Source organism: Halyomorpha halys, unplaced genomic scaffold (genome assembly GCF_000696795.3).
Source record: "Halyomorpha halys isolate HHAL.00 unplaced genomic scaffold, Hhal_1.1 Scaffold1920.1, whole genome shotgun sequence".
Lineage (NCBI taxonomy): Eukaryota > Metazoa > Arthropoda > Insecta > Hemiptera > Pentatomidae > Halyomorpha > Halyomorpha halys.
Genome location: NW_027106486.1, coordinates 44,374 through 56,507, shown reverse-complemented (window position 1 = coordinate 56,507; position 12,134 = coordinate 44,374). Strand labels below are relative to the sequence as shown.

The 12,134-nt window shown below is 32.1% G+C and overlaps 2 protein-coding genes across 2 annotated transcripts in view; both read right to left on the bottom strand.

The window, feature by feature from the left end:
- The window catches only part of LOC106690860 (facilitated trehalose transporter Tret1), a 7,171-nt gene extending 5,770 nt beyond the window's left edge, over positions 1–1,401 (bottom strand). Inside the window, exon 1 of the mRNA XM_014436443.2 lies at positions 1,257–1,401. Coding sequence (XP_014291929.1) covers positions 1,257–1,323 — 67 coding nt within the window. The 5' untranslated portion in view covers positions 1,324–1,401. The remainder of the gene's footprint in view (positions 1–1,256) is intronic.
- Positions 1,402–8,399: 6,998 nt separating this feature from the next.
- LOC106690862 (facilitated trehalose transporter Tret1) overlaps positions 8,400–12,134 on the bottom strand; it is an 11,223-nt gene continuing 7,488 nt past the window's right edge. Inside the window, exons 2-3 of the mRNA XM_014436447.2 lie at positions 10,441–10,615; positions 8,400–10,350 (exon numbers count right to left, since the gene is read on the bottom strand). Coding sequence (XP_014291933.1) covers positions 9,219–10,350; positions 10,441–10,615 — 1,307 coding nt within the window. The 3' untranslated portion in view covers positions 8,400–9,218. The remainder of the gene's footprint in view (positions 10,351–10,440; positions 10,616–12,134) is intronic.

Genomic DNA, 12,134 nt, shown 5'->3' with positions numbered 1-12,134 from the left:
TGATTATTTATTATTTTATTTATTTATTTTATTTATTATTTTTTTCCGTGCAACGTTATATTTTTCTCAGTAAATATTTTGATTTTAAAAACTGAAATACTAATTCTATTGTTTTATCAATAAGTTATTGAGGTGTGGTGTGAAATATGGACATTGTTGGAAAATATGGCGTATTGTCAAATTGTTGTTGCAGATTGGAGGCGTTTCTTTTGAAATAAGATAGGAGGGGGTGAGCCTCGTGTGACCTATTTTCAGTCTGGTCAGTACAACCTCCTTTCTACGGCATTTGCGACTGGAGGTATCCCAGGGCTTGACATTCTCTGCGATTCCTACATGGCTTGGAACCCATATAAATGACACTGACATACCCATATTGTGTAGAGTGTTTAAGTGAAATGGATGGATGGAGTAAATTTTCCATGCTCTGGATACATACAATCTAAACCTTTTAACGAGCTTAATACTGTTACCAATCGTTCTCTACATACATCTGTCTAGTGCCGCCTCTCCAAAACCAAATTTACTAAATCAGTCTTAACGGAATCCTCAGATTTATGTTTTGGCCTACAACTCGGACGTTTAAGTGTTTATTAACATTATAGGGATACTTATTTTCCACAACCTTATCCACTCATCTTATTCGCCGCAATGCTATAAACTGAATTATATTTACCGGATACAATTTCCACAATCCCGCGTTGTGTAATCTTCTAAATTTCCCAATTTACTTATTCATTTTCAATCCGAATATTTTAGGTAATACTTTATTTTCAAAAGCCTTAAGGTGCTGATTTTCCCATAGTGTAACAGGCCACTTTTTTCGCATCCCTAAAGAACTGTGGGAAGAATAATAGCCTAACTTTTAAGTATTTGGACAAAATTTTGAAATTGAAAAATTACAAGTATTTTATGTCTTTGACCTCGCTTTCTATTTTCACATCAATTTCGTTTTTTCTAGTTTCCACAGAACCTAAATACTTAAACTAACTTACCTACCTGTTAAATCTAAAACTTGTATTTATGTAAAATAATTCTAAATGACTAGTCTAGTTATGAAATTAACATATTTTTTACTGAACTATATTTTATTTTATTACCTTATAGTGTATATTAAAATTAATAAAACTGAAAATATTCGTTACAAGCGTAACGTAACAATACAGTTTGAAGTTATAAAAAAATTATTTTACCAAAAACTTTATTGGACTATTTTATTTCCGAAAATTGTTATATATATATATATGTAGGCAACTCACTTATAGTGCTGACGATAACCTGCCTCAGCAAACCACGGTTGATAGACGCTCCGATTCCCAAAACCATTTTGACTATGCTGGAGTTGGCTATTTCACCATGTTAGTTCAATTCAAAGACTGAAGTTCTCCCAGTTGTAACGGCTAATATCATTCAAATATTTTGAAGGAGTGGAGGGGACATGCGAGATATTGATGGTTTATTTCACCACTTAATCATAAGTGCTATTGTGAAAAAGTTTTATTATGTGATGAAACAATAATTGAATGGTGAGTCTAAAACCGGCGCCAGATCTGAGAGCGTTGTTTAATTATTCCTTTAAAAAAACATTATATTTTACTTAGGTCGAGAGGAATTCTCTAAATCAAGGTGTGAATCGTTTATGATAAATGCCTAATTTTCTATACGATCGTCAATTATGAAATTTTCAATATCTCTAGTTTTGTAGACAGAGTGGTGCAAGTGCATTAATCATCAAGTATAGTTACACATTGAATGGGAAACCACTTGAATATGAGTTTAAGTGTACATGTCAGATTAGATTGTCTTAATTTTATTAATTATTTATTATAAACATCAGAGAATGGCTTACAATATATTGTGCAAGTTAATAAAAAAATTGAGACTGATAAAATATCTTAAAACTGCCATTATATCAAATTGAGTTTGTAGCTTCATTTTTTTCTTTCAATACTCAAGCTCTTCCAGACAGTACTTGTTCCGAGTAACCTACGAAAGGTCTACCGAAAGGTTGAATTGAAGGGGCCACCATAATACATTATATACTATAATAGCTCATTGAGTTAGTAGATTTACTTGACTAGTTCCCAGCAGCAGAGGGAAGAGAGGTGTAGAAATGCGGAGGGAAGAAAGAAGAATGAAGTAAGTCCATATGGCAATAATTAACATTCACCACCACATAGTAATCATCATCAACCACCTCAGTATCTACAATTCCATAGCCCAGCCATTCAAAATTTACTAACCATTTAATCATAAATGTTTTCTTTCGGTCACCACCTACACCACATGTAACTTAGACAATGGAATTTTATTTTTCATTAAATCATGTTTCATTTTTCAATTAGAGAGTCCACTCAAATCCAACCAGCCAACCAAAAGTGAAGTGTATCTGGCAATTAAGTTGAAGGTATGCTTCATACAGTACTTGACTCAAACTTTCTAACAATTCCAATTACAGAAATTTTTTTAAAAACAGTTTCTTTATTAGATATTGAAAAATCAAAGAAGTTCATAAAAGTTTCAATATTAGAAGGATTTTTGGGAGGTGGAGGGAGGCAGAGTGTGTTCTGTAAAGAAATATCAGATTTAATATATGTGACACGTGTTTCTTGAGTATATTTTACGTTGAATGAAATGCTAAATCTATACGTTTACCACTTGCCACAAATTCGAAACTTGTATAGGGTGTTTTTTTAAGCCCAATAGAACTTGAAATTGTAAAAAATAACACAAAAAATTAAATTGTAATCAAAATTTTTTTTTTATTCGAAAGATCAATACGTGACATTAACATTTGAAAATGATTTCGGGCATATGGGCACCGCGGCTGTTCTTGACGAAGCGCATTCTGGACGTCCGATTTTGGACCACTTTTTCGAGCACTGCTGGCCGTATGTCACGAATAACACGAACAATGCTGGCCTCCAAGGCGTCAATTGTTGCTGGTTTATCAGCATAAACCAGTGACTTCATTAGGAAATAATCGAGAGGTGTCAAATCGCACGACCATATGCGGCAATTTGGCTTATTAACAAACCCGTTAAGCCAAAAATGCGCCTCATCGCTGAACACAATTTTACAGAATGCGCTTCGTCAAGAACAGCCGCGGTGCCAATATGCCCGAAATCATTTTCAAATGTTAATGTCACGTATTGATCTTTCGAATAAAAAAAAAATTTTGATTACAATTTAATTTTTTGTGTTATTTTTTACAATTTCAAGTTCTATCGGGCTTAAAAAAACACCCTATACAAATATTTGGTAAACAAAGGAAGCAACAAAAATCTGTACCCATACTCTTGCACGCTTGTTTAACTTTTTTTGGCTATTACAATCGATTACCGTTATAAAATGCAAGAAAATAAATATGGGCTAAACGAAAGCAAACGTAAATATCAGAAAAATAAGTTGAAAATGACAAAAGTTAATAGAAATATGATATAACCTACAAATGTCAACTTCCTTCTAGAATTTAATTTTTTTTTGTATTTATTTATTGCAATTTACATAAAAACACATTACGTAAATTTGATCTAATATAAAAATGGAGTTATAAAAGCATGTAAAGAAACTACCCATTGGTAGACTGTAATCATATATCTACACTGGAGGGTCCCGAAGCCATCTTCTTCTCAGGTGCCTTAGAGGATTAGAAGAAGAAGCAAGATTAGAAACTAGAGGGTTTGAGGATTAGGGAGTATATAATGGATGGATTGATATCTGGTTTGGATTATATCGGTTACATATGAAATATTAAAGTATTTATGAATGATTCTATTTGAGACAAAGTAGGGAACATTATGGATTTTGGATTGTAAGGATTAGAAGTTTAATTTAACATTTGAAACAATAGATGATAAAAAAGATGCAGTACCTAAAAACCGAAATTCAACGGGTTAGTCAAAAATTCAGGACCATTTGTTTCGGCCACAATAAATAACCTATTCACACGTTTACGCATGCGCGAATTCGCCATTATTTTATAAACGTATAGAGGCACCTGAAGAAAAACAAGTGCATGATGTAATAACCATTCCAAAAATGTTATACTTTATTATAAACGAAAATTTATAATTTTAATATTAATTAAAACATTTTTGTTTTCTATTTTAGCAAATAGCAAGAAAAAAAGTGGTTTTCGTGTATAAATATCCTATATGAAGCTAAAGTAGACAAAAGTTCGTACAAAATTCGTATATTGCGTTTTATTTCGGGAGTTAAGGAACCGGTATTATAAATTTAAACAATTGCTCCTTGCCCAACTGAACCTAAGTCACTTTAGACATATGGTTCCATGTGTTACCATACTCTTACCCCCTCTTCTCAAGTGTTCATATATATTTCCTAGTCTAGATAGCTAAGTTAGAGAAGTTAGAAAAAGAGAGACACTCTCTAACAGTAACAGTAACATGTAGTTCTTGTAAATATGTTAGAATAAAGTCATTTTAGTCTTCACTGATTTTTTTATGTTATGTAACTCGGGTAATCTACGATAGTGCAAGAGAGCGCTATAAAATCATCCGAAAAATTCGATCGTTAAGAAATGCTTCTAAATTTCTGGTTGTTTCATTTAAGTGTACCAATATCCTCATTTTTTGTTAATACTTTAATACTTTTTGTTACTTAATTAATTTTACTTTCCTCTTTTATTAAGAACCATTATTCTTATCTATTTCTTTTCTTTTTTTTTTCTTTTAATAAGAACATTGTATATAGTTAGGGGTGTCTTTTGTACGAGACTGTATCCCTCCATAATCAACTGTTAAAAAAAAAACATATATATATATATAATATAACGGTTATATCAACCATGTAAGGCCCACCAGGCTAATCTGGTATAAAAATAAATAAATAAAAAAAATTTTTTCTGGTATCTCTCTTCGATAGTGGCTTCACAACGAAAAAAATAACAACAAAATCTTGGAAATGTTTTCAGTAGTATTGCTTATAACTAGGAAGCTAAGTATTTCTGTTTGATAAAAAAACAATAAATATTTAAAGCAAACAAGATTTCCTATAAAATGAGTTTATTATATTTCTTTTTCGACTAGAGCGTGCTAAAAAAAAAAAAAAAAATACTGTGTTCTAATTTTCTGATCGTATCCCAGTATTGACGTCATTTATTATAAACTAAGTATTTTACAAGTTTCAGGTATGCCTAGGTCAAACCGTAAACATAGAAGAAAGTTTTTCGCAGAGGACCCAAAAGGTTCTATAGCAAGCTCTAGAGTCTAAACGAAAAACAAATCTAAAATGCGTATTATAGTATATTTTGCTTGATTAAATTTTTTTAACGGAATGCTTATTTTCAATATAGTTAGTTCACAAGTTATAAGTAAAAACATTTTTTCTATTTTCGAAATAAGGGGTGGAGGAGAGAACCCCCCCCCCACTCAAAGTTCATACAAACTCTCTTCTACAACAGCTTTCTGTCCCCATCTTCATATGGGACATAAATGCGTCCTCATGTTAGGTATAAGATTTATTATTCTAGAGAGAAGTCGAAGGACTCTCTAGGAGATAAGTTGTATATAGCAGTCTGTAAGGAAAAAGTTGTGTATAATATGGCGTAGCCTCTGCATCTTCTTCTCTCACATAAATAAATTATATTACACTACGACACGGGTATATTTCAGTTACTAGCGAAATACTAAAAAGAATTTCCTTCAATAAAGTTTAACTTTTTTAGAATGATTATTTCATCTTGTTTTTGTTTTTTCCAATAGCTAAAGAATCAAGTCCGAAAACGCATTGTTTTTAATTTCTATAATTTAAAAAATTTCCGAGGAACAGGACAAAGTTTCTTTTATTAGTAAACAAAAATAGTAGATTCAGAGACTAACATGTGTATTAAAACCCAAAAGTTACTACTAGTAAGATTTATCATCAATGTAATAAACTACAATTTATTGATTATTTTCTACTATTTATAATCCAATTGCATGTGTTCTCATTATAAAAAAAATGTTTGTTTATCTTATATACACACCTGGAATAAAAGCGATAATTTTTAATCCAATTGAAGGCACAGGTGTACAAATACACCACTTTGGATTATCAGAGCAAGGATTGGTCCTCGAGCTTATTATTTTAGTGTTCAGCTTTTGTAATGTTCACCTGGTACTTGTTGTCCAATACTTAAGGCCAAAGGGTCTCATCATTTTATGTTTTCATTTCATATTATGCTAATAAAGTTCTGTGATTTAAATTTCTTCGTAAGGCTGTGAAACACAGTGGTTGGGAGCTGGTAACAATTGGAGTAACAATCAGAGTATTAGATATGTCAATTTGCTGGTGATATATAGATTATTTAATATAAAACTAATTTAATAGGAAATATTTCATTTACACAAGGCCTCTCAAATTTATTTTCTATTTTAATCTTAAATTTAGCCGCAATGTTAAAAACTACTTTTAAATATATAACTCTTGGAAGTACTGGTAATAATTTTTTTTTAATTCTGTTTATTTCTTGCTATATTTTCACTGAGTCCCTTTTCTTCGTTGGGGCATTGATATCTTATTATTAATATCCAGAGCACTGTGTAAATTGTATCTTTGTCTCTCTCAACCGTATTTTACCTGATATGGTTCATAATCTTCAGTACAGCTTCATTGTCAATTGTAAAGGACAACAAAAAAACAAATCTGATATATATGCTGATATAAGCTGTATAACTGTAATAGAGTCTTTAATTTTTTTAATGTTATTTATTACCATAAAATAAAAATTCAAATTTTTATTGAAAACCTATTCAATTATTACTTAAATTCTCATAAAAACTCGTGACCTCTGGTACTCTGAAAGTAGAGACTCTATTTTACTTTTCTTTAAATATGGAAAATCAATAAACCCTCACTTGATGCCATGCTTTTTTTATTATCTTTATTGGAATTTACAACTGTACATAATTATACATTTACTGAAATTTGATGTATGTTATTATGGAGTGATATAGGCGTGTAGAGAAACTACCCATTGGTAGCACTCTAATAAAGTTTTACATTAGCAGGTCTCGTGGCCATTTTCTTTTCAGACGCTCCGAAGGATAGTCAGGAATAGAAGAGAAAGTTAGAAACTAATGGGTTTGGATGGTTAGAGAGTTTATCATAGAAGGAGTGATATCTGGCTTGGGCTAGATCGGTTAAATATGGAACACTAAGGTCTTTATGGATGATTTTATTAGTGACAAAGTAAGGAGGACCATTTGTCTAGTAAGTGTCTACTGTTGACTAGTAACTGTCCATGTTGACTAGTAAGTCAAAATCGACTTGTAGTTTCCTATATTTTCAGTCTTTTGTGAGGATTCCTGGTTAGCCGTTTGTTCAGTAGTCCAAGGTAGTGGATCTGTTTGACAGGGGTAAGATTAACATAAAACTCCACGTCGATTACAGCACTTACTTGAAAAACGGCCTAAGCTTCCAATCCATTACAAAGGAATGATCTACATGACAATAATAAAGCATATGTGGATATAAAGAGTTCAGCTTTGGGACTCCACTAAATTTATCTAATTTTTTTCATAATCCTTCGTAAAATCATCAGTGCTCCTTACTTAGTCACAAGTAAAATCATCCATAAAGACCTTAATGTTCTTTATGGAACGAATCTAGCCCGAACCAGATATCATTCCTTCCATTATAAACTCCCTGACCATCCCTAAACCCCACTGGTTTCTAAACTTGCTTCCTCATCATTTCCTGACAATCCTCTGAGGAAGGTTGAAAATAAATCTGGAGACCTTATAATGTAGAAATGATATTAGAGTTCTACCAGTGAGTAGTTTCTCGACAAGTCTGTATTATACCATCATTATCTAGCACCAACTTTAGTGGATGTATTTTTGTGTAAATACAGATGTAAATGTCAATAAATAAAAAAATATTTCATGACAACAAGAGCGCAGAAAATCATTGGTACTTCATACTTAATCTCTTCGAAAATAAGGAACAGACACATCCATCCGGCTAGTACATGCACCGCCACGATTATCTGTCACTGACTCCTAGCTCAGCCAAAAGATGAGTAAGAGAATAAGACGCCCGAAGAACAAGTAATCCATAGTCTGAGTTAGTTATGAAATTCATCCAAGTAAACTTGATTGAATAAATGGATAAATACGTTATGAAAATGATAATAAGCATGAATGAAAAAAATTACAAAATATTTTGATGAAAAAATGAATGAGGAGTGATAAAAAGTTGGTTGTATTGTAGGTTTGTTCTAACATGATTCAAAATATCTTCGAACTCTGGTCGAATATCTAATAAAAAAAATCTGCAAAAGGGGCTTTAAAAAAAATAAAACAGAATTTAGAGTCGAGTTATTTTTTTTTTATTTATACATGTTATAATTTATAAAAAAAAAATTTATTGACGTAACAGTACCACAAAAATAAGAATTTATTCCAGGAAAGAAAAATAATACAGAACAAATAATTGAAATAAAATAAAACCTGGATGAAATGTTAAATGATATCAATAATACATTCAAAATTGGACACTTAGAAAAATGAGCTGGTCAAAATATAGAAGGAATACTTTTGTGAGCGTGAAAATAAAAAGATAATAATATCTAATCATAATATGCTATACATATTCAATTACATCTAGCATAACATAGCATAGCATAGGGTCTGTGTTATCTAGTTTTTTATTTAAATAGAAAGATAATAGATTTCTCAGAACTGTAGATCGAATCCAATAAGGAAACGATAGAAATATGGAATAATACAAATACATAAATATATAATAAATGTTGTTTCTGGAACTCCTTTTCCCTACGCCTTAGAACCGTGGTTAACCAAAAACATAAGAATATTCTGACTATTAAATATAAACTTGATTCAACTAGACGTTAATTGCTTAAAATGTTCAACTCAGTAAGAGTCATTTTTTTTTTCACAACATAAACTTGGTTAAAACATTAACTTAGGTATAAACTTTTGTGATTCTAGTTTAAACTTCTTCATCAAAGTTATTATTCTTTATCTAATGATAGTTGTATCAAATAAGTAAGCGGATGGGATTTAGGATCGGGTATATGTTTATTATATATTCCGTGCCTTTGGTTCATTGAAAAAGTTTAAAATGGAAACTTTTTTGAGATCACATATTAGTTTATTATTTACAGCAATAAAAATGTTGTAAGCCTTTAACATAAAGGCAATATCACAATATACCTATCATGTAATCATCTAACATGGCTTCACTATCTTTACTTACGAAGCACCTTTATTAGGCTTGTCCTCCTTCTCCCCGATCATCTTTCCAGCAGTCTCGTAGAGCATGATCCATAAAATAACTCCACTAACAAAAGCTACAACGGAGTAGAACCAGAAGTTAAAGTAGACTCCTAACGCTTCATTCACGGGACTGTATAACTTAAGAGCTACAAAACACCAAACAGCACCCAACCCTTCAGTGATACCACCTGCCAGTCCCCTGGTGTTGGCTCCAAACATTTCTCCCAAGAGGGTCTGTAAAAGAGGACCCAGTCCGATGTCGGAGAAGAAACAATAAAGGACAATTCCAAGATACAGCATCCATGGTTGATCTTCGTAGGACGTCCTCTCATGCAGATAGTAGTACAATCCTGTGAACAAGTGAGCGATAAAGCAACCGAAACAAGAGACAAGAAGAAGTGGCTTCCTGCCAAACCAATCAGAGAGGAAAGCAGCCAAAACTGCGATCCCAGCAAGTATACTCATCAGGACGATCGACATCTCTTCCGGAGGCAAGAAGGATGATGCCATGGAAAAAGTCTCAACTGCGTAGTTTGCTATTACTGGCATCCCAGTCATGAATTTCGCAAGGCAGACGATATTGACGATTATGAAGGCTTTCCTCTCCCCCTTGTCGAAGAAAAGAGTCCTCCAAGAACTGGAACCCGACGTTTCTTCCTCAACTGCAGCTTTCATCTTTGCGATTTCTTCATCCACGTCTATGCTGTCTCTGAAGTACTTGAGTACTTCCTTGGCCTTTTCTTCCTTCCCGTCCATTAGAAAGTAGTAGGGGGTCTCTGGGCAGAAACTGAAAATGATGGTGAACACAATGGGAACTGGTAAGGAAGTATAGATGAAGTTGTCGTAGTTGAGGTATGGTCCGGTGCAGAAGACGTACAATGCTCCGGTGTAGAAAGCTGTCTGGAAGGTTCCTGAAAGTACCCCCCTCAACTTGGGGTCCGCGACCTCTGCCGTGTAGATTGGTGCTAAGGTGAAGCCAACTCCAACTGCCATTCCTTGAAGTACACGCATGACTGCAAGGACCCAAATATTCTTCCAGAGTACAGCCATAACCCAGCCCACGACACACATTGGCCCGACGCTTAATAACACAGGTTTTCTGCCGTATCTGTAATAAAATCGAAATGGATAGTCATTAATGTGCAAGTTCAATAATCTTGCTAGTCTTTTGTTTGCCAATTTATTTTGAGTAGCTTACCTATCTGATAAATAGCCAGCTATAATAGGACTAATGACACACCCAAGTTCAATGAGTGCGATCAGCCAAGAAACCCCTTCTGTGCTCATCATGAAGTTGGGGTCCTCTCTGAGCCTCAGTGTCAGCGGCTCGAACCAACAATAGGCTGCACCAGCCACAAACACCGAGAGCTGACCTGCAATTCAATTATAAATGTACTTTAGATCATTGTTACAAATAATTAAACAATTGTCATGCACCAATTTCATAATAGTTCTAGAAACTCTTCCAGTAGAAGATCATTAATTTAAACAATGTGTATTCTTTATTTATCTACATGTTTAGGTCAAATTGCAAATGCATTTTATAAGTGATAATAGGATAGTTTAGTCTAAGGTATTGATCATATCCTATGTCGTGTATCTACAAATTTCTGAAAATTTTACTTTTAATAAATGTCAATTGTTATTTTTATATTTAATTTATGACGTCAAACATACAGTTTCGAAAAAGAAACCATTCGTGCTATTTCGTTTGGGTTATTTTCCACGAATTCAGAAATGTAAGTATAGCATAAGAAATAATATAAAAAAAAAAATTAATAAGAGATTCAATCAAAAATGTAATATAAAAAATATAATAGGTAATTTACACCAAGGCCGAATGAGTCGCCTGATTGCTGTTCTGTGAAGCGGAGAGCGGAATTATTCGTTTTGGGGAATAATTAGCTACTAAAATTTTAGGATAATTAGCTACTTTTTTGTTTTTATTATCATAAATTAAATTATAAACATCTTTTTAGAATAAATAAAAATTTTTAATCTTATTTAAAATACAAAATGAAATCTTTGTAAATTATTAGTTGTTATGTGTATTTAAGAATTCATAAATAATGTCGAAACCTTATCAACCCATTAGAAAAAAAAATGAATAGCTCTTCAATGTAGAAGTATAACCTTGGAATTGAATTGAAAAGTTTAACTTAATGCTTTACGTACCTGCATTCATTTTATAGAATTAAAAAAAAATGCAATTGAATCCTCTTTCTATAAAAGTTTTTTAAGAAAATTTTTATTATATCATTAGATTTAATTTTCGTGTTGATTATAAATTTTTTATGCTCACCTAAGTTTAAGTTTAACCTAATGAAAAGAAAAAGGCATTTTATTAGTAATGTGAAAATTACTCTTCATTAGCCAAAATTGATAGATATAAGATATATAAAAATATATACGTATAATTTTGAAAAAAAAAAATGTATAAAGAAAGAAGAACAAGGATGAGTATTTGGCACGGAAGTAGTCTTTATAGGAGCTGGTTTGACCGGTATCATACTCAACCACTATAGTCCTGTAGGCAGGAAAAAAGCCTAGTGATTTTAGGAGCAGGTTCGAATCTGAATAAGGAAGATGTTTATTGTTCTATGTAAAACAGCCTTGTATGTTAGAGCATTAAACAATTTTCGCAAAGTTGAATTTTGAAAAATTTAATTATTTTCTAAAAAAAAACTTTACGTTATATATTGTTATGAAATTATATAATTTTTATCTAAAAAAAAAAAAAAAAAAAAAAAAAGGCATTTCGTTTTATTTTCTGCAACATGATTCAATACATAACCTTAAATGACCCTGAGAAATATTTATTGAACTATTGCAGGTACACTCCAGCGGACGTTCGTTTTACTTTACGAACACCTGTAATGTTCTATTATATTT